Source organism: Rhodnius prolixus, unplaced genomic scaffold (assembly GCF_049639745.1).
Source record: "Rhodnius prolixus isolate KJV_2025 unplaced genomic scaffold, Rpr scaffold_1, whole genome shotgun sequence".
Classification (NCBI taxonomy): domain Eukaryota; kingdom Metazoa; phylum Arthropoda; class Insecta; order Hemiptera; family Reduviidae; genus Rhodnius; species Rhodnius prolixus.
Window position 1 is genome coordinate 64,890,439 of NW_027411581.1, and position 22,102 is coordinate 64,912,540.

The following is a 22,102-nucleotide window of genomic DNA, read 5'->3' on the forward strand; positions in this document are numbered from 1 at the left end:
AAAATCTAAATATGGTTATTTGCTTAACCATTTCTTAACAAACAAAATGTGAGTAAAATTATAAATTTTATTTGATATTTTATAAACACTTTTGCTTTATTTCAAATTTACTACAAAAGCATTTATCGTCATTTGCGTTTTAGAACTGTAATGATCAAACTAAAGAGGTTGTAGATAGCATTTAAATTGCTTTTGTGTCAATGCGTGATTGAAAAAACTACAGATAGAATATAAATTATCCATACTAAATCTAAATCAACCCGCGTAAACAAACAAATGGTTGCCTAGCAATTGTGTGGGTTAGTGAAAAAGCTTGCGCGGATCATAGGTTCGCCATCACTGCTATAGTAGATCATGAAGCCCCAAGTACGTTTTATTATCAGGATGAAGGAGAATTCCAACTGTTGAATTGGAGAATGGCAGAAATAGGCTTCTGTGAGGAATTGTGAACGGATAGATGTCGTTCGACTAAGAGGTTATTTAGATATTTGTGAGAGACCTAATATAAGGAGCATTAACAAGGACGAGGATTTTTGATTGGAAGGATTGGATTGCTGGTGATATTGGAGGGTTTAGTTGGACCCAGCACGGATTCTTAAGCCCAGATGGATTTAAGTAAGGGTTAGTTTGTTGGGTGTTCTTAGTTTAGATTGAAGTCCAATCTAGTATCTTAGTTGTCCGTACCTTCAAAGATCTTACTTAAACTTTTTTAGTCCATTAAATTTTTGGGGTACTTCAGTATAATTAATGGTTCTATGCGTTTTATAAAAAAAACTGTCCGTTAGAACATTAGGTTAGGATATAAGAGTTGATCAACAAAGAAACTTGTACGAAAAAGCTTAAGCTTAATATTGAAGAACACCCAACTTTGGCAACTTTGTTCTTCCAACCCACCTCCCAAAATAGTTAAATAATTTTCAGATTTTCTTTACAATAAAGAGTAAGTATGAATTTTTTTTCATTTTGTAACAAAGCAGATTAAATAGATTTTGAGAAAAATGTTCCCAAAAATGGTTATTTTCAGAAATTGTTCAGAAACTTTGTTTTTCTTCTGATGCTGTTATCTTTGTCTCTTTTTTTTCTTTTTGGTAAAAAACAAAGCGCCAAAACGTGTAAACCGAAAGAGTGGTTAAATTGTGTTTGAGAAACTCAAGTTTTGTAGCTAGTTTTTACTTTTGCTTAAAGTAAAAAAAAAAAGAAAAAGAATTCTACTTTTCTCAAAGCCACCTAAATTGAAACCCATGAAACTAAAGTGGACTATTTCTTTTTTATTATTATTATTTTTTTTTTGTTTCACTAAAGCTGTAAAGCATGCGCATTTAAAAGGCCATGAAAAAGCATAATAAACACTGGTTTTATTGTATAACCTTATCTTTTGAAAACCTTGTCAAACATAAAACAGCTGTTCAATGTTTTCAATTAACACCCGTCCATTTAATAATAATAATAATAAAAACTAAATTAAAAGGAAAAAGTAGTTAAAAAACTATTCTGTACTAAATGAAACTAACATTCTCATAATATTGAGTCAGATTTACATTTTACATTGTTGCACATGGAAAGAGAACAGTTCGGCGAACCGCAATACTTGGATGGAATGCTGTCATTAGCCCTCCCCTCTACAAACATGTTGCGGTCAACTTGTTGCATGAGTCCCCCCCCCCCAACCTTTAATGTTCTCAATTTATTGGTCTAACTACAAATAATTTGCTCAAAATAATTAAATTTAATTTTGTGTAAAGAGAAAATATATACGAGGTGTGTTCAAAAAGTAACGGGAATTTTCGTTTTTTGAAAAAAATATTTATTTATTCATCTACATTAATATTGTCGCCTTCAAAGTAGTCCCCTTCGAATACAATACACTTGTGCCAGCGCTTTTTCCAATCCTCGAAACACTTCTGAAACTCGATCTTTGTGATAGCTTTCAGCTCTTTCAGCGATTCGCTTTTAATGTCATCTATGCTTGTAAAACGACGGCCTTTTAATGTTCTCTTTATGTTTGGAAATAGAAAAAAGTCACATGGAGCCATGTCTGGCGAATATGGAGGCTGGGGGCATCGTTAAAGTTTTGTTTTTGGCCAAAAATTCACGAACAAGCAATGAAGTGTGAGCAGGTGCATTATCGTGGTGCAAAATCCATGAATTGTTTTGCCACAAATCCGGGCGTTTTTTTCGGATTGCTTCACGCAAACGGCGTTGAACTTGTAGGTAGTACTCCTTATTGATTGTTTGACCTTGTGGCAAGAATTCATGATGCACTATGCCATTAAAATCGAAGAACACAGTGAGCATAATCTTCACATTCGACCGCACTTGTCGAGCCTTTTTCGGTCTTGGCGATCCAGAATGCCTCCACTGGGACGATTGAGCCTTAGTTTCGACATCATATCCGTAAACCCATGTTTCGTCACCTGTTATAACACGTTTCAGTAGATCCGCATCGTTGTCGACTTCATTGAGTGACTCTTGAGCAACTTCCATTCTCCGCTGTTTTTGTTCGAAATTCAACAATTTTGGAACAAATTTTGCTGCCACACGTTTCATACCCAAAACATCCGAAAAAATTTCATGGCATGAGCCAATTGATATGGCAACATCATCAGCGACTTCTCTGATTGTGATTCGGCGATCGTTCATAACCATTTCTTTCACTTTTTTCACGTTTTCATCGGTTGTTGATGTGCTTGGACGTCCAGGTCGTTCATCTTCAACGTTTTCGCGGCCATCTTGGAAACGCTTATACCACTCGTAAATCCTTGTTTTACTCATAGCAGACTCACCATATGCCTTTATTAACATTTCACACACTTTATTTCATTTTTTACGCAAAATTTAATACAAATTCTTTGATCCATTTTTTTTAACAAACAAAAATCGCCAAGCTCGAAAAACACGTCTAACCTTAACGGCTGCCACTTAAGAAGTAAACAATGAATATTACTGAAAATTTTATCGTACTTCAGGGGCATGTGTACCAACATAATAAAAAAAAATTTTACAATCAGACTCTCCAAACCCGCGAAATTTAAAAATTCCCGTTACTTTTTGAACACACCTCGTATATAAATTTATATTACTTTTCTTAAATGGTTGAATCAAAATACAAAAGTTGTTTACCAATAAGTTTGGTTTATTCACTTAATAAATGCAACCACGAGGTCTGTAAATTAAGTAATGAGACTGATTTTTTTATTCAAAAAGAATTACAATTCTATATTGTCACCTTCAAAAATAACTTCCTTCTGAAGGCACACACGTTTCTTCCACTCCTCATAGCAGTGCTCGAACTCCGATACTGGAATAGCCTTCAGCTATAGTCGGTTACAGTCGTTTGAATGTTTTCGACTGTCCCAAAATGAGTCACCCTTGAGGTGATTTTTCCAACTTCTTCCAAGAGAAAAAAGTCACAAGGACTCGAAGTCAGGCGAATAAAACGAGGCTAAGGAGCCACAGGAATGTTTTTACTTAGCCAAAAAAAAAACTCTGGTTTATTGAAAGATTTGGGATTGAAATAGAAAATAAATCAACTTTGCTCAGGGCAGTATTGGGAAAAGATATCCACCAGATTTTGTGGCCACCAAATCTAGAACAGAAATTGTGACTGGAAAAAAAGTAGTGTTCCAGTCTAATGAGGAAGATGAATCTCCAGTCCAGAAGATGAAGCCTCTTAAAATTAAGATATTGGGTAAGACCAAAGATTGAAGTCTAAATCACATACGTACGATACTGGAATAGCCTTCAGCTGGTCGATTACAGCCGTTTGAATGTTTTTGCCTTGACTTTTTGGATTCAATTGAAAATACCCCCATTTTCTGGAACATGGAACATTACTGGTGACGAGTCTTGGGTGTTTAGAGTACGACTCAGAAACCAAGCGCCAGAGAGCATGGAGTGGCCACACTTCAACCTCTCCAAGGCCCAGAAAAGCAAGAAGGGCGAAGTCGAAGATTAAATGCATGCTGATTTGATTTTTTGGTTATCCACGGAATCGTCCACAAAGAGAGTTTCTACCTCAAGGGTCAAACAGTGAATCAACACTTTTACCCTAGAGGTTTTTGAAAAACTTCGAAAAAGGGTCATTCGTGTGTGAGACCAAACATCCAAGAACAAGTGGGTGTTGCATCACGATAATGCTCCTTGTCACACACAGCAATTTCAATAAACCAGAGTTTTTGGCCAGTCAAAACATACCTGTGGCTCCTCCAGCCTCCTTATTCGCCTGACTTGTGAGTCCTTGTGACTTTTTTTTTCTCTTCCCGAAGTTGGAAAAATCACCTCAAGGGAACTCATTTTGGGACAGTCAGAAACATTCAAACGGCTGTAACCGAGACCAGCTGAAGGCTATGCCAGTATCGGAGTTCCAGCACTGCTATGAGGAGTGGAAGGAACGTCTCCAGCGCTGTGTGGGGCTTCAGAAGGAAGTTATTTTGAAGGTGATAATATAGAATTGTAATTCTTTTTGAATAAAAAAAATTCAGTCTCATTACTTAATTTACAGACCTCGTAAACACTAACATAAAGTAACCACGTGTTACACTAAAGACTCTCACCCAATCAAAAACTATCATCCCCACTCAACAGTGTTGCCACAATGCTGTACTAAAAATAAATTAAAATTTCCCTAAAATAATTTAAATTTACCTACATTTGCAATTTTTTTGTTTTTCTTTTACTTTCTCTTATTCTGTTACTAGTAAGGGGAAATTTTAATCGTAGAACTTTACAATAGAAAGTATGTTTGCTAGGCGCCTCCCTCCACAACACCTAATTGGGTAGTTGGTCTGTAGAGCCTGCCTGAAAAAATTGGCAATTACTTTACTAAAATTCTGTCAAAATTTGGGTCTTCAATACATGTCGGTATCAAATTAAAAAACTTGGTTTAAAAAAAAAATCCTCATCTACCACACTTTGTATGTAGCTAGTTCCATTTTGTAACATGCTGTATAAGAAGCATCACGTACTAGTTTAGCGCTGTTCCAGAATTGTTTGTGTGAATGTTCATTGTCAGTGTGCTTAATGTTCACATAATTAACTGACTTAACTGTCAAGCTGTTATTTCTAACTTTACAAGGTACATTTTAAGTATGCATGAAATCTTTTGTTATGAGTTTGTGTAAATAAGAGTTTTGTGTTCTGTTCAAAATCTGTTGAAAATGTTTTAAAATTTTTATGAGAACAAAATAACAATTTAATTTAATTATTTATTAAAAGCTTTTAGAAGAATTAAAAATTTTTAACTGGTTGTTATTACAAGCAAAATAAAGGAAAACATATTCTTGGAGCTACTTACAGCTAACTGGCTGGTTGTTCAGTAGCTGACAGGGCTCTGGAAAAAAGCTCCAGGCGCTAATAACCTTAGATGTTGTCGCGTCTTAAATAAAACTACAGTCTGATATCAATTCTCTTGTCCTCCATTTACTATCTCCTCACAGTTCAGATCATCCTCCAGGCGCTAATAACCTTAGATGTTGTCGCGTCTTAAATAAAACTACAGTCTGATATCAATTCTCTTGTCCTCCATTTACTATCTCCTCACAGTCCAGATCATCCTCCAGGTGCTAATAACCTTAGATGTTGTCTCTCCTAGGCGATTAAAACGCCTGTCTCTTCTGAAGAGAGTAGTTTATACTGTATATAAAACGCCGGAATATTAATAATAATTTATTTATTTTATTAATAATAATAATAAAATAAATAAAAACCAGTTACCTTTTAACAATAAAAAAAATAAATCCCATCTAAGACAGAATTCCAAGTTTTAGCGCTCTATCTGGCGGTAATTTAAAAAAACACCACACGATTATTTTATTGTTGGTACTTCTTACTTTTTGGAGAGTTTTCACGATTTTCGTTAACTGGTTAAACGATTTTAACGTCTAGTGTTTTTCCAGTAAACAAAACAAAAATATTGATGTATAGAACACTTTTGGGAAAGAAATCGTTTCCTTTTGAAAACGCCGCTTCAATGCGACTATTTCAGTGACTATAAAGCTATAAAATAAAATTGCTTTTATTGAACTTTATGGCTTACTTTTTCATCATCAAAAGCGCAAAGTTTATTCATAAATTCAAATAGCAACACTTCAAAAACTAGAAAGCAACTCAATTTTACGTAGTTTATTACATATTTAACCAATCACCGTCAAACAAACAATTTAAAGCATAAAATTAAGCGCAACAGTTTATATAATAACTCGTTGATATCGTGTTATTTGTTTGCAGTAATATATGTTGTGATGAACAATCTAAGCTGCTGAAATGTTACCAGCCAACTGGAAATTTCTCTTCATCCATAACTAGCTGAAACTAAAGCTGCCTAATCCAGTTATCGGCTTCATTAAACGCCGCAGTTAACTGCTGTTCCAACTGCTGTGTGTCTCGAATTAACCATCTCGCTGTTTCTGGCTTTGATATGCCACGTTTTATTGTGGCAAATAATTATTATTTGATAGAGCGTATAGAAATTATTATCAAGTTTAATTCATGCTGAAATTGAGCGCTTATTTTATTACTGTTACAAAATTGTATAATGGAAGTTTTAATTAATTTAAAAATAGTTATTTCCTGATAACTAGCCAGGACTAGATTTTATTAAGTTTCCAGCTGATGTACCCCGGTTAAGCCAATGAGAGTGATGTTTTTGTAAAAGGAAAAAAAAGGTTAGCTATTATTTAAAATAGGAACAGTCAATTGGTTGGCCTTAAATTGTTAAGTTTTTATTGGCAATGAAACATTACTGTGAGGACCATTTCTGTGTCCTTTCTTCTACGCTTCGGTCGCTACTAAGGTCCTTCATCAGCAGCTTCTGAAGATGATCGTGCCATGTTTGCCGCCATGACTTACTTAAAACTTCGTTTAATTTGTAGCTTAAAGATCTTATATCGGACAGTTGAACGTTCGAATGTTACCAATGAAATTGATTGCAAACTAAGTCCTACTTTCTTTTCAAATGCGACTTTATCCAGTCGCCAAAATTGTGCTGGCTGTGATGAGTCCAATGAGACTGTGCGGCACTTCGTTGAGTTGTGTCCCATTTATTCTAAAACTAGATTCCTCGTCTTCGGAAGGTTAAATGTTTCCCTACCGGAGATTGTAGCATTTGGTAATCTTAACGAACTCTCTAGGTTTATTCAGTGCACTGGGCGATTGAGTCGCCATGCTCCCTAGTGTCCTGTCGCTACTTTATTAGTTTATTGTATTGGCATCTGGCAAACTTTAGCCGGATTTGTTGTTTTAAAGCGCCGGTATCTCTTAATAGATGAGGGGTGGTCGGGGAACAATGGGCATTTTGGATTGCCTGCGTTCCTTCCCCTTTTTGGTGAAACCGCCCTTCTAATAACAATCTAATCTAACTAAGTCCTACTTAGATTTACAAAATAGACTTTATTAATTTGACTACGACTTCAAAAAAAAATACTGACTTAACATCACACACTGAGCAAAACTAAGTTCTGGCTTAAAGCACTCCCAAAACATCGGCTTTAGTATGTTAACAATATTTTTTCTTTGTAACTTGTTTTTTTTAGATTAAGTCTAGTGTGGACTTAGAGATAACCAGAGTTGTTGTAAGGTAACTTTATACTCTGGGTGGAAACAATGTAAAGGGAAGGATTTAACAGTATCAGGATAATAGGAATACAAAGGTGAAATGAGGTTGCTATAGATATAGAAGAGATTTTCAACAAGAGTTCTAAAAATTATTGGATACTGATCATTATTGGTTATAGGGGATAACAAGGCGGCGGATCGTTTAGCCCTGAGAAGGGTTCTGTGCAGTTTTTTTCACGGGATGCAAAAACCCTTTTGTAGCAACATGCCTCGCCCCTGGGAATTAGGGATTTGGTGTTTGGTAACATGGGAAATATAAGCAGAAGTTTGGCAACAATATGGGCGATTTGCTACAGTTTGCCTGAGTGGAGTTATACGTGTGGAGTACTGGCTCTGATTATCAGGCAGCTTCAGAGGCATTAACTAAATCCAGCTGGGACTTGTAAGCTGGTAAGAGAATGCAGAAGGACCAATTTGCCCCTTGGAATTGATTTTGATTTCTGGCTCAGATGTTTTGCTGATCAGAGGCAGGTGAAAAAGTTTATTATCTGCAGTTTCTTGCTAAAAAGTTTTCAGCAACATTTCAGGGTTGTCAGATTGTGATCGTAGGTCTCCTTTTGGCTCATTGAAGATTTTGGAAGTCTGGCAGAGAGCAGTCTGTCAGGAAAAAGATACACTGCCCATGTCAGTATGGTACGCTTGTTTGGCTCTTCGGTAAAAGCCTTCATACATTGGCTCAGCAGCCTCATCAGTTTCTTAAGTTAATAGGACTGGAGGGAGGTTCTCAGAATGTAAATTTTGTATTGTATAGCAATTAAATAAATTGGATAATAAAAACTATCTTAATTAATAACTATCTTACTATCTTAATGGTAAAACTATCTTATATTACAGTTGAACTTCGACCATGGGTTGTAGCTTGTCTTCTGGTGACCGTAATCTGTGGAATAGGATTAGGCCTGGCTCTTATACTCTCCAGCAGTGGTGGTGGAGATGATGAAGATTCTGCTGATAGTACTGAACATCGAATGGACCAAGTTCGCAGGATATTACAGGAAGTGCCTCTTATTGACGGGTAACTATTTCCTTTCTATAAGTTTAATTTAATTTGTTATTAATATTTTACTTATTTTTTTTTAACCCAGAATCACCTCCTAATTTTTGATATTTGATATTTAAATATGCGGTTTACCTTCTCACCTAATTCTGTGGATTTTTCTGTAGAGCTCTCTACCTTAAAGTGAAAAAGAAAAAAAATTGGACAGAAACTGTACAGATTTTGCTGAAGCTGAACCTATATTGAATAAGGATTCAAAATTAGCATTTCTAGGAGCCCTAAATTTGCCCCCAAAAAAACCTCTTTTGAACATATTCTCCGTGTGACATAAGCTGAGGAAGAATATATTAGCCGACCAAAAGGATTCATCTGGTTCATAGACTGTTCCAAGATGGCGGTTTTGTTGCTCAAGTGCCAAAAGATCTTTAGTGTGAAACTGGATTCATTTCTCTAGGTTCTCTTGGCAGGTACTCCAATTTTGCAGAATAAAATTCACTCTAGTGCTGAACACAAATGATTTGGAATCGATATTATGTGTTGGAGATTTGCAACAATTAAATAATGTATTTTTATATGTAATAAACATGTTTAAAGTAAAGATGTTTGACGTGGACATATCATTTCAAACATATAATAATGATTTGTCCTCGTTATGTAGTAGAAAGGAAACGAACGTTTGACGACATATACAGGTATTTAGATGCACCATTTCGCTACGAAGACATAATATTCTCCACCAACATCTATGTGCTTAAATCTATAGCAGAGCTAGCAAAGAAATATGAGTGTATTTAAAAGTTATAGCCGATTAGAATGAATTGAAGAAAATGATTAGAGAAGGATTACGTGATTTTAATTTAGGTTAAGCTATAAAGATGGCAGGGAATATAGGGAGTACTGATCCATCCATTAGTTGTAAGGTTTATGTAAATAGTTTGTATATAGAAGAGGGATGAATGTGTGTGAAGCGAATGTATTTATAAGTAAGAATGGAGAGTGAGTGATATTCTAGTGATAAGCACCTAGACCAGGGGTCGGCAACCTATTTCAAGTAGAGAGCCATTTCTCCTTAAATAATTTTAGTAAATCTTACCAAGAGCCGCAAGGATGATAGTGTAAACAAACTATGTAGATCCTTTGTATTTATAAATTATTATTCTATGATATCCAATAACATTTAAATGTTTTATATATTTATTTGCACATATTGCAAAGTAAATAAACAAATAAATAGTAACTAAACCCGTGTTTGAATGAAAGTGGCGGCAGTCCTAAATACGAGGGTCGTTTGAAAAGTCCGTGCAAAGTCAGAGAGATAGCACTACTGGCGCGTATCGAGGTTATGTTTAGTTAGTAGCATCTCTTGGAAGAACACACACCAAGTTTCAGCCAGATCGGTCTATTTCTTTGTGTTTGGCATTCGTTTGAATCGAGGAAGTCGAGTGATTTTCAAAAAATGGACGAAAAAGAATTTCGTGTGTTGATTAAACACTACTTTATGAAAGGCAAAACGCCTCAGAAGACTAAAGAGAAGCTTGATAAACATTATGGTGACTCTGCACCTTCGATTAGAACAGTTTATAAGTGGTTTCAAAATTTTCGGAGTGGCCATATGGGCACAAGTGACGCTGAACGTTCTGGACGCCCTGTTGAGGTTACTACTCCAGAAATCATTGATAAAATCCATGATATGGTGATGGATGACAGAAGAGTGAAGGTGCGTGAGATTGCTAGTGCTGTGGGCATCTCGAATGAACGGGTACATAATATTTTGCATCAACATTTGGACATGACCAAGCTATCCGCAAGATGGGTGCCGCGATTGCTCACGCTTGACCAAAAACGAAATCGTGTGAAGTGTTGCAAGGACGGTTTGCAGCTGTTCCAGAAGAATCCGCAGGACTTTAAGCGTCGTTTCGTCACTGTGGATGAAACATGGATACATCACTACACTCCTGAGACCAAAGAACAATCTAAACAATGGGTTACCAAGGGGGAATCTGCGCCAAAAAAGGCGAAGACCGTTCCTTCGGCCGGAAAGATTATGGCGACTCTCTTTTGGGATTCGCAAGGAATAATCCTCATCGACTATCTGGAAAAGGGTAAAACTATTACAGGTGCATATTATTCATCGTTATTGGACCGTTTAAAAACCGAGCTGCAAGAAAAACGCCCACGATTGGCCCACAAAAAAGTCCTTTTCCATCACGACAACGCACCAGCTCACACCTCAGCAGTTGTGGTCGCAAAATTAATGGAAATAGGGTTCCAACTCGTTTCACATCCCCCCTATTCTCCAGACTTGGCTCCCTCGGACTACTATTTGTTCCCCAATATGAAGAAATGGCTGGCGGGAAAAAGATTTTATTCAAACGAGGAGGTGATTGCAGAAACGAATGGCTATTTTTCAGACTTGGACAAATCCTATTATTCGGAAGGGATCAACAAACTAGAGCAGCGTTGGACGAAGTGTATAAGCCTAAAAGGAGACTATGTTGAAAAATAAAAAAGGTTTACCCCAAAAAATTAAGTAGTTTTTATTTTTGCACGGACTTTTCAAACGACCCTCGTATTACTTACCGTATTTTAATACAATTCTATTCAATTTCAAACCTATCGCATTTAAAATTCTTTTTGAAAAAAATATCTTTACTTTAATAAATGAAATTTTCATTTGTTTCAATAAAATTGAAATATACAATATATTTTAGACAGGCTGAAGAGCCACAAAATTTGGATAAAAGAGACGCATCCGGCTCGCGAGCCGCGGGTTGCCGACCCCTGACCTAGACGATGCTGGCTGTATGGCGAAAGCCAATGCCAAAAAAAAGTAAGATCATTCATAATCAATGAACATGTTCTTACTTTAATGAAATGAAAAAGTATCAAAAGAAAATAATAGGAATAAATAAAGTAATAAATAAGGAAAATATTTAAATATGTTATATATTTAATAATTAATAATAATGGATGCTAATGACCTTATTATAATAATAATTTAGAAAAAAAAAAATCTTAAACTACTGCTATAAATTATTCTTTGTGATTAGTTTAAACTTATGCTCATGTTTTTGATTTCGTTTAATTCTTTAAGAAGTTTATTACCATTTATTAGTTGATTAAAACGTTTATTATTTTGTTTATTGATAAGTTTATCTCTTATTTGTATTTTTTTAAAAATATTTTGTAACAATCTGCACTGTACCCATTTTTGTAGGGCCTAAAGACCTTTATAAAATAAATTAATAATTATAAAAACAGAACAGAATCTGAGAAGTGGGTATTAAAATATAAGGAGATTCTTATTTTTTATTCGACTACCAGGTGGCACTAAAGTCGGCTAGCAGTTTTGAAAATAAATCTTGTTTGTAAATAAGGAAGTGTCGAACCGCTTTTTTACTCATGTTATCCAAGACAATCCAAGGTAACGAAGTTGCTGAACAGTTGGCCAAAAGTTGAAGGTCTATTCCATTAATTTGTGCCAAAAATCTGTTATTGATTGTACCAAGAATATCGTGCGAACGGCTTGCAATGTGAACTAATGCCTATTGTATGTTCATATCTTTTGTGCTAGTTTCAACCATTTTGTTAGGCTGTAACCCTGGTTAGAAATTAATGTTAATACTTTTTCTTTTCTTTTTTCTCTTTTACGATCGTTAAATTCACATATATGTGAGGTCACTTCCTTCCTTTTTTTTTCTCATTTCTTTTGAATTCTCTCCAGCCACAATAGCAGGCTTGGACTTGAAAAGGAATTGAATGGCTGGCTGGCAGAAGAGAGATGAAAAAGAGTTAAAGGAGCCCGGGTACAAAACGAAGGTCCGGGACCACCCTCACATAGTTCACTCACAGATGCTAGAAGAGATGCCAATGTCATTGTTATCGCAGTTCTTTTCTTTAAGTTTTATTTGCTGGATCTGAGGATATGAAAGTTCGTGAATCGCCTTAAGACTTTTTTTTTTTTTGTTCTCAAAGAGCTTTTGATGTTTCTTTCGAACTCGAAATAAAACCCAAATTCTTCGAATTTTTTTTTTTTATTAAATAATTATTTTATAATTCCAATAGTAAAAGTTAGTCCTCGACTGGAAAAAGCTCCGAATACCAAAGTCTTCAGATGTTGATGCACCTTAAATTAAAAAGAAAAAGATCCTAATTAGGAAAGTAATGCAATCAGGCCTAATTTTTCGAAAGACTTTAGCATAAATTCCAAGATAGCCATGGTAGTACTCCACAAATATCTTGCTATTCAGTAAGCTCGGCAGACGCTGGACGCAGCTTACGAGTAATCATCACTAGCAAAATATTAATTCGTTTTCATCGCTCAATAAAACAATATAAACTACTCAAAAGTTGCTAAGGAATTTATAAATAACATCAAATATAATTAACTAGCACAATGTTTTGATGTTTATCTCGTTATTTTGCATTCAATATTTGTTTATATTAAGGAATTAATGCACTTGTTAGTCGTACAAAGGTTAATTCATTTTGATAAACCACAAAAACAAACATTGCTAATTTTGTCCTTTAAAATGATTCAGTGTTCCAATGCATTTGAAAGTGAATGAACTCTTTTTCTCTTCTCAACTCTAATTTTTTATCATGGAAAGAAGACCTCTAAGTGATGAAAGGGCAGATTTAATTGTCTAGTTTCATTCCCAGGGCCTTTCTCAGCTTGAAATTGCTAATGCTTTGAACATTGCGCCAAGTGTTGTTTGCCGAGCATTGCAAAAATACCGCGAGTTTGGAACTGCACAAAGACGCCATGGCGGTGGGAATTTTCGAAGAACCACTGAAAGAGAAGACCGCCTAGTGAGGATGAATGCCCGTAGAAACCCTTTTTGGACCGCCCGACAGTTGCAAAATCGTCTTTTTGAATCCTCTGGGACTCCAGTATCTGATCAAACGATTAGAAATCGATTGAGAGAGGTTGGTTTGCGTTCGTATCGCCCAGTTAGACGGCCCTCTTTGGATAATCGACACAGAAGAGCAAGATTGGAATGGGTAAACTCTAGGTTGAGGGAGAACCAAAACTGGGAATTTGTATTGTTTAGTGACGAGTCAAGATTCTGTTTATCGAGTGATAGCAGACGTTTGCGAGTGTGGAGAAGGCCAAACACTCGTTTTGAGCCACAATTCATCCAACCGGTAACAGCACACCGCGGTGGCGGTGTCATGGTGTGGGGTGGAATTACTCTCAACAATCGTACTGAACTTACACATCATTCAGGGCACTTTAAATGGGATCAGATACAGAGATGACATTGTTCGGGGGGTTTGTCTCAGACTTCCGAGACAATATTGGGCCACAATTTGTTTTTCTCGACGACAATGCCCGCCCTCACCGCGCCAGATGTGTTCTTGAAAAAATTCGTCGTCTCGGCATTACCCACTTACCACTGCCAGCACTATCACCAGACCTAAACCCAATAGAGCACATTTGGGACAATTTACAGAGACGAATAATAACCATCAGCCCCAACCCAGGAACACCGGAGAGCTTGCTAACGTTTTAACGTTACTATGGGAAGAAATTCCGCAAGAAGAAATAGCTGCCGTTATTTTGAGTATGGCAAACCGTTGTTCAGCTGTTCAGAGAGTAAGAGGAGGCTACACCAGATACTGAAAAACTGTTAATTGGATTAACAAAATAAAAATTGTGGAAAAACCAGTGGAGATGTTTTCCACAATTTGTTAGGCGACACTCACGGCTTTTGTTAAATCCTGTTTTATCTTTGTTTTTAAAAATTTTATTTGTGAAAGATAATGTGATATTAAAAGACAAATGAAGCATTTTTTATTTTAAAAAAAATATAACTCTTTCTGCCTTTTTTTGATCTTTTTATTGCAATTCCTTAGCAACTTTTGAGTAGTATACTTATCCTGCAGAGAGCGCTGCTACCATTGGTCAATTTCTCCCCTCCTGTTCTTCGCGCACCAATTACATCATCACTATCATATTTTCTTGAATCTGTATATTTAATTGCAAGTTTTAGTGGTAATAAAACTTCAACAATAATATTCATTATTTTTGGTGACTAATTTATAGTTTCAATAGGTTGAAAAAAATAACTGCAAGTTTCAGTCATGATAAACTTTATTATGCCGAGCTTTCGACCTAGGGACTAGGTCACATCTTCAGGGCTGTGGAACATATTTTAAGTGTGGTAACAATAATTATATTAAAATGAATATATAGCACAGAAAATCATCACACTTTCGATTTTTCCCAAACACACAAAGATACTCAAAATCAGAAATCAACACACCAAAAAAAGGGAAAGTACTAGAAATAGATATAGTTACATATCTAAGACAGAAAAACAGTCTAAATTTCAAAACTGACGCGAACAATTTAAACAACATATACGCCAACTTACTTACTGACAATTGGCAACACTGACTTCCCCTTACAATCAAACACATTAAAAACTGTTCATACTCAGTCCATGAGCAGACAAGACAAAAGACATAGCACAACCCTTTAATGATGTAAAATATTACATTGTCAATTAGCCCTGAAGATGTGACCTAGTCCCTAGGGATCGAAAACTCGGCATAATAAAAATATATCATGACTGAATGCGTCATAATGCATGTGATTAATATATCTCAGTATGTTTACATACTGTTCGCACTTTTTAATAACGTAGGTTATGTGCTGCTTCCAGAGTAGTTTTCCATCAATGTGCATATCCAGAGTCTTCATTACAGGTTCCACCCGCAATTGAAATCCTCCCATTTTCACAGGAGAGCGAATCTTCCTTACGTGTGAAGATGGTGATACTGCTCTTCTCTTGTGAAAGTGAAAGACCAACATTGGTACACCATCCATGGAATGTGTTCATTATTCTATCCAATTTGTTAATTGCATCCGCCCAATATCTTTACTACTGCAATACAGTGTTATATCGTCAGCAAATTGTAAAACATGGATTTCAGATCCTAACGATTCACCGAGGTCAACTGTGTACAGATTAAATAATATTGGGCTTAACACTGCTCCTTGAGGGAGACCCACATTGGTTTCTCGAAGCCCGCTTACTTACTTAGTTCATCTAAAGGGCTTACTTACTTAGCTCATCTAAAGGGCTTACTTACTTAGCTCATCCAATTGGCTTACTTACTTAGCTTATCTAAAGGGCTTACTTTGCTCATCCAATGGACTTACTTAGCTCATCCAAAGGGCTTACTTGAACAACAAATAGTTTGATGGGGGGGGAGAGGAATTTGGGCTTTTTTTTTTGTTACTTCCTGTAAGTAATAATTAGCGAGTTTTTTTTCTTATGGAGATGTGTGAATATGGTGGTAATAAACAGTGCTTATATTTAGAGGAAGATAATTGAGATAAGAGAGCAAAGGTAACTTGATATTTGGGCCGTTCAGTAAAAACTAAGTCCTAACCGGGGGGAACAGTAATATTTATAGCCCAGTTTTATAACAGCACTTTTTTTTTTATAACCTTTCTAACAAACCTGCTGACTCCACACTACAGCTTAGTTTGACCTTAATTGTATTTTAATTACATTTTCAATGTCTCCTTGGCGTGAAGTTTGCACACACACATACACACGGGCGTAGATAGTGGTGGCTAGCGGGTTACCATTGGGGTGGGGGAACGGCGTGAAGTATTCTCAACACGACTTAAGCCTTCGTCGTCGTCGTGGTGTTGTTCCTCTCTTCATGATGAAATTGCTAACAAGGCTGCTGCCTCTCTTCTTCTTCTACCACCCATTCTTCTCGTCGATGGAAGAAACAGGCCACAAAAATTTAACGCTCTAAAAATTGTAGACTCCTCCGCCATCTGCAATTCTATACTTAGCTTTACTTTTTTACCTTTTCATTTTTATCTTTACTACAAGGAAGTTACTATAAAAAAAAAAAAAAGCGAGAGAGAAGGCGTTGAATATATTCCGCCCCCGGTCATTTCTGCTTATTAGGGCACGTAATGTGATTAGCGGATATTGTTTTGCGGAAGGAAGTTAGCCTTCCCTCCCAAAGATGGTTATGGTAATTGTATACTTGCATTATTCGCATCAGCACTTAACAGCAACAACAAAAAAATCTGTTTTGAACACTCTTACGACTTCCGTTCAAGTTTTTTTTTTCGATCTCACCAAAATTCTCTTTTTAAACAATAAACTTTTCGAAGCACTCCACGAAATCTGATTTTGGATTTTTATTCCTTATTTATTATATTCTTTTACTAGTTATTGACAGTACTCTGTGTTCATTGCCCATTAAGGAAATCCCCCTGTTTCACTGCTTTCCAATGCTCCCCTGTGGTTCAAAACTCTCCCACATTGAACAGGAACCAAGCTTTCGAAGGAAGAAGAGAGGAGCCGATAATCAGGGAGACCTGGATGTCTTTCGCCGCAAATCCTTTGCCATCAATCCGTTCCCAGTACATCTGCAGTCCTGGTAACCGTTTATTCTCCTTGCAGAATCCCTAGGCATTGAAGGAACTGGCAGTTTGGGTCTTTCCTCGCAAACCCTTCGTTAGATATTCATCAATCCGGCTCCAATACCTGTGCAGTCATGGAAACCATCCAGCCTCCTTTTAGAATCCCTAGGCATTGAAGGAACTTGGAGTTTAGGTCTTTTCCCCTTTGCCATCAATCCGGCTCCAATACCTCTGCAGTCATGGTAACCGTCTAGCCTCTTTTTAGAATCCCTAGGCATTAAAGGAACGCGCAGTTTGGGTCTTTCCCCGCTAATTATTTGCCATCAATCCGTCTCCAGTACATCTGCAGTCATGGCGACCGACTAGCCTCCTTCTAGACTCCCTAGGCTTTGAAGGAACTGGCAGATTGGGATGAACACTCTTCTCTCGAAGAAAGGGTATATACATTCCTCTGCCATCCGATATTAGCAAAAAGCTTCTTTCTTTGAAGCGGCATCTTGTAGGCTCGTGTTTTATTCCCAGCCAATCCTAGATCATCTCTTCTTCGGCATCGATCTGGGCTAGGGAGATGTTGCTAGGAGAAGGAATCTGCATTCTTGGATATCTTGCTCCCTTCTCACCAATAAAACATCTTCCCTAGATGTTCTGTGGATGACTACGACTGACCAAACTGGAAAGGTGTGAGAATAAGATAATCATGAGGCTGTAGGGGCTCTTTGGCCTCCTCCATTAGAACAACTTCCTAGCGTCAAAGCTCTCCTTAAAGTCCTAGGTATTATCTAATTATATAAATTCATCAAGGTAAACTAATTATAAACAACATTATCAGTTTTAACTTTACTTAACTCCCACCGCCTTATTGATCATATAGTTTTAAAGAATTGGACAGGTTGAGATTCTTTCTTCGTTCAATAAAACTTAATAGAAGCAATATAGGGAGTGTTATCACCAAATTGGAGTGAAAACAGGTCTCAGTTACGTGTATGGCAGTCTTAAAGAGGAACGACTCAATACTACTGGCGGTACTGAGTGGTCAGCATCTTGTGTAAGATGAGATAAAAAGAAGTGTAGACACGTCCCCACGTTGACATATATACAGACGTACACGCACACTCTACACAAATAGATAGAATGTGGAGAGTCTGTTCTGAGGTTGTTAAAAGCTGACTGATCCGTTCCTCTCTATAAGGTAGCGAACTTGCCTTACAAACCAAAGGACAAAAGAGGTCATATTGATTTTACTTCTCTCTAGAGAACAAACAACCGCCATATATATATTCTTTACCCCCTCTATCTTTATTCGTTAATACTGAGACTGTCTGGTGATGATTTCCTTCAACCAACTTAAAAAAAAAAAAACAAATGTTGTTTATATTATATACGCATGTCCATTCATGCTATAAGCATGTCCATTCATGCAAAAAATCTCATTTAGTTTAAAGTTATAAAAACTCTGAGAATAAAAACGTTAATTTTTTCACAACAAAATTTGTTGTGCCCACTCACACGACTTCCTATGAATATGAGTCACCCATTTAATTTTTTTTTAGAATAATCCATTGGGTAGCCCATTTCCCAATTCTATTTTAGTTTTCCTTATCAACTCATTCGCCCAGAGTTCTATTTCAACAGTTACATCCTCAATCTTCGCGAACGTTAAAGGTAGAAAGAGATAGTGACCAAATTAAGATAGGACATGCTCTGTATCCTTCTAAGGTGCTTCTAAAAAAAGGAGAGAGAAGATACCTGACTGACCCCCAGCCACTCCTCAAATACAGACTGGCATTCCCCAGGGAAGAAAGTACCTTTAGATAAGTACACCAAGCACACAGCTGATACTCCTATTCGTCCTGACACAATCCCTTACTTACTTTGCTGATATCACCGATCCGGTTGTTGCTAGCAGAAACAGATCCTTGATAAATGGTTTTGTAAATGGAGAAATAAAGTGAATGAAACCAGAAGCAAACTTTATCTCATTTATTTTCAAGAAGAGGTGATGATTTTTATTTAAGGCCGTCGACTCTCGTGGAATCTCTCCCACACCAGACTTCAAAGACAAGTCATCATGACAAGACGCTGCAAAACAAAAGACTCTGATTTGCTGGACCAAGCCTTCCGATTCCCGTCGCATCCAGTCATCCCAACCCAAAATCCTTCGACGTACCTCTGACGCTCTCTCTGGTTGTGATTCCAATCACAACTCGGGATCTCCTCAGCTTCCCATTTGGTTATCTCCCTAAAATATTTCCACTCCAGCCTCTCCTGTATTTATAGAAAAGGCGGCGTTTATTTTTTACAATTATATGGCCTATCTCGTTTTAGAGAGCTGAAAGTTTGGTTCAACCAAGCCTTCTTTTTACCGTCGCATCCAGTCATCCCACACCACCATCCATAATCCATAATGCTATTCATAATCCATAATGCTATCTACAATGCTATCCATAATCCACAATGCTATCCATAATCTATAATGCTATCCATAATCCATAATGCTATCCACAATCCACAATGCTATCCATAATCTATAATGCTATCCATAATCCATAATGCTATCCACAATCCACAATGCTATCCATAATCCACAATGCTATCCATAATCTATAATGCTATCCATAATCCATAATGCTATCCACAATCCACAATGCTATCCATAATCCATAATGCTATCCGTAATACATAATCCTATCCATAATCCTCCTGATATGACTCTAATCTAATCCTTCGTAATGAACTTCATTTCAGGCTTTCTCACCAAGTCTCAATATCGGTTAACTTCTTTTTCTTTGTATTTGCTGATTACAGCCTCTTGGTCAAAATTTCATCTTTTCTTTTTCAATCTTATCTGTATATTAAGAACTGAAATTAAACCGCAAATATTTAATATTATAATGGTGCCTCAAATTGTGACCATAAAATGGCTATGCCTGCCTTGTTTGTAATTCAGTTGGAATTTTGTAACAGGCACTTTTAAATTGCCAAGAAAATGGCCCGAAGACCAAAAAAAAAAAGAAAAGAAAATCAATAGCAGCATTTGCAAGACGTTTCTGTTCTGAGACACATTGAAATCAAACTTCAGCTGAAATTCCAATAGACATTATGCGAGCTAAAAGAAAACTTATAAAAAAAGATTTATAGAATTAGAACTAATACAATTGTGACCCATTTTATAAAGTTTGTAGAATTATTGAAGAAAGTTTCTCTTTTAACGGATACTTAGTTTAAGTAGGTGGTCGGAAGCAATAAGTTAAGCAAGTTTAGGCAAAGTAAAATGCCCGTGGATGAGCTTTAAATTGTCCTTTTAAAGGCTATTATTCAAGTAAAAACTAGGCCACTTTCAAGTTTTAAGTTAGAACAGTTGTTCTAACATTGCGGGGGGGAGGGGGTTGAAAATTTCTAAAGTGGGTTTTTGGGTTAATTATATGGGCTCTTTTAGAGAAGCATGGGGTGCTTTAACCCGGCTTACTTTTTTAAAAATAATAAGCTCAAGATCATGCTTATAAATTATATTAAGACAATTTTATCATCAAGCTAAAACCAAATACTGTATTAAAAAATTTTTGTTAATGAAATTTTGTTTACACACACATACACACACAAAAAAAATACAAATTGTTATGTAAGAAATAGATTTGTATCTGTAAAACTGTTCTTAAAATTGAAAATATAGTTAGGTTCTGAGTGAGGCGCCACGGTAGCCGAGCGGTTAAGAGGCTAGACCCGCAATGCTAAGATGTATTGTTGGTTTAGTAGGTTCGATTCCCCTGGTCTAAGCCTTGCATTTTATTTAATGGTTAATATGAGAACTTTATAGTAAAGTATGTTAGGCGGTTATAGGCTAGACCCGCAATGCTAAGATGTATTGTTGGTTTAGTGGGTTCGATTCCCGGTCTCTAAGTCTTGGATTTTATTTAATGCGGTTAATATGAGAACTTTATAGTAAAGTATGTTTGCTAGTCGCCTCCGTCCACGACATCTAATTGGTAGTTTGACGTTAAGCAATTACTTTACTTCTTTTTTTTAATCAAATAATGTATTAAAAATTTTAGTTAATGAAATTTTATTTACACACAAAAAGAAAAAACAATTTGTTATGTGAGAAATAGATTTGTATCTATCTGTAAAACTGTTCTTAAAATTGAAAATGTAGTTAGGTTTGCAGCGTTAGATAATATTTTTGATTTTAATCTGTTGTAGCACACATGTTTATTGTATCACTAGCTGATTTCGAATTTTCATCCACCATTAGTGGTTGATGAATCCAAATTTTGACTTAAGATTCTGTCTCGCACTACTTACCAGTAACTAATATCAGACTTATTTGTATCGTCATCTTGGCAATATGTGTGATGCTTGAATTTCATAATTTTCATATTCTTCAATTTCTAGGCTAAAATTCAGGAAATGACGTGTAAATTTCCCGTTAAGCATCCTTGAATAGAGATTGCGAGTAGATCTTTTTTTTTTTTAATACAGTATCCGTTAAATTTTCATTTTCAATTTAAGCCAAGATCTTTGCCTTTCTCAAGTAATTAATTTTTTTCATTTTCCAACTGACCATATCTCAGAAAAGAAATAAATAAAATCGGATTCAAGCGAAATAATTACTGGACAGTAAAAAGTTTTTTTGTTTTTTAGCCCTAAATGACCATGTGTGATTGAAGCTTCTCATCTGTACGACATAGGCTGAACAAGCAACTGCGCAAGCGCCGGAGGCTACGAAAATCGCCAGTCTTTAGTACGATTACTCTGAAAGTTCAGGCCTCGTAGCACAAGTTAAGTACACTTAATCGCCAATTTTTTCAGGCGAGGCTTAACGTCTAAACTACCAATTAGATGTCGTGGACGGGGGGGGGAGGCGGAAGCTCATACTTTACTATAAACAATTTTTTTTTTTCTAACAAATAAAAAGTAGTCATACGCGGGATTCGAACTAGGGAACTCCGAATTACAAAGCCACTCTCTTGACCACTAGACCAACAAGAGTACTTCTAGTCAGATCATAAATTTTTTTCTTATTCGGTCTGACATGAGTACCTCGCTTATTCATCCAGACAGTGACCTACTTGGTCAACATTCAAGATGGCCAA

General features: G+C 36.3%; 1 protein-coding gene across 3 annotated transcripts in view; it reads left to right on the forward strand.

Annotated features, from left to right (window-relative positions):
* The window catches only part of LOC141446118 (dipeptidase 1-like), a 290,995-nt gene that overhangs the window by 217,870 nt on the left and 51,023 nt on the right, over positions 1-22,102 (forward strand). For all 3 annotated transcript variants that reach the window (XM_074112557.1, XM_074112555.1, XM_074112558.1), the window contains one exon: positions 8,446-8,626. In XM_074112557.1, the coding sequence (XP_073968658.1) occupies positions 8,446-8,626 (181 nt within the window). The remainder of the gene's footprint in view (positions 1-8,445; positions 8,627-22,102) is intronic.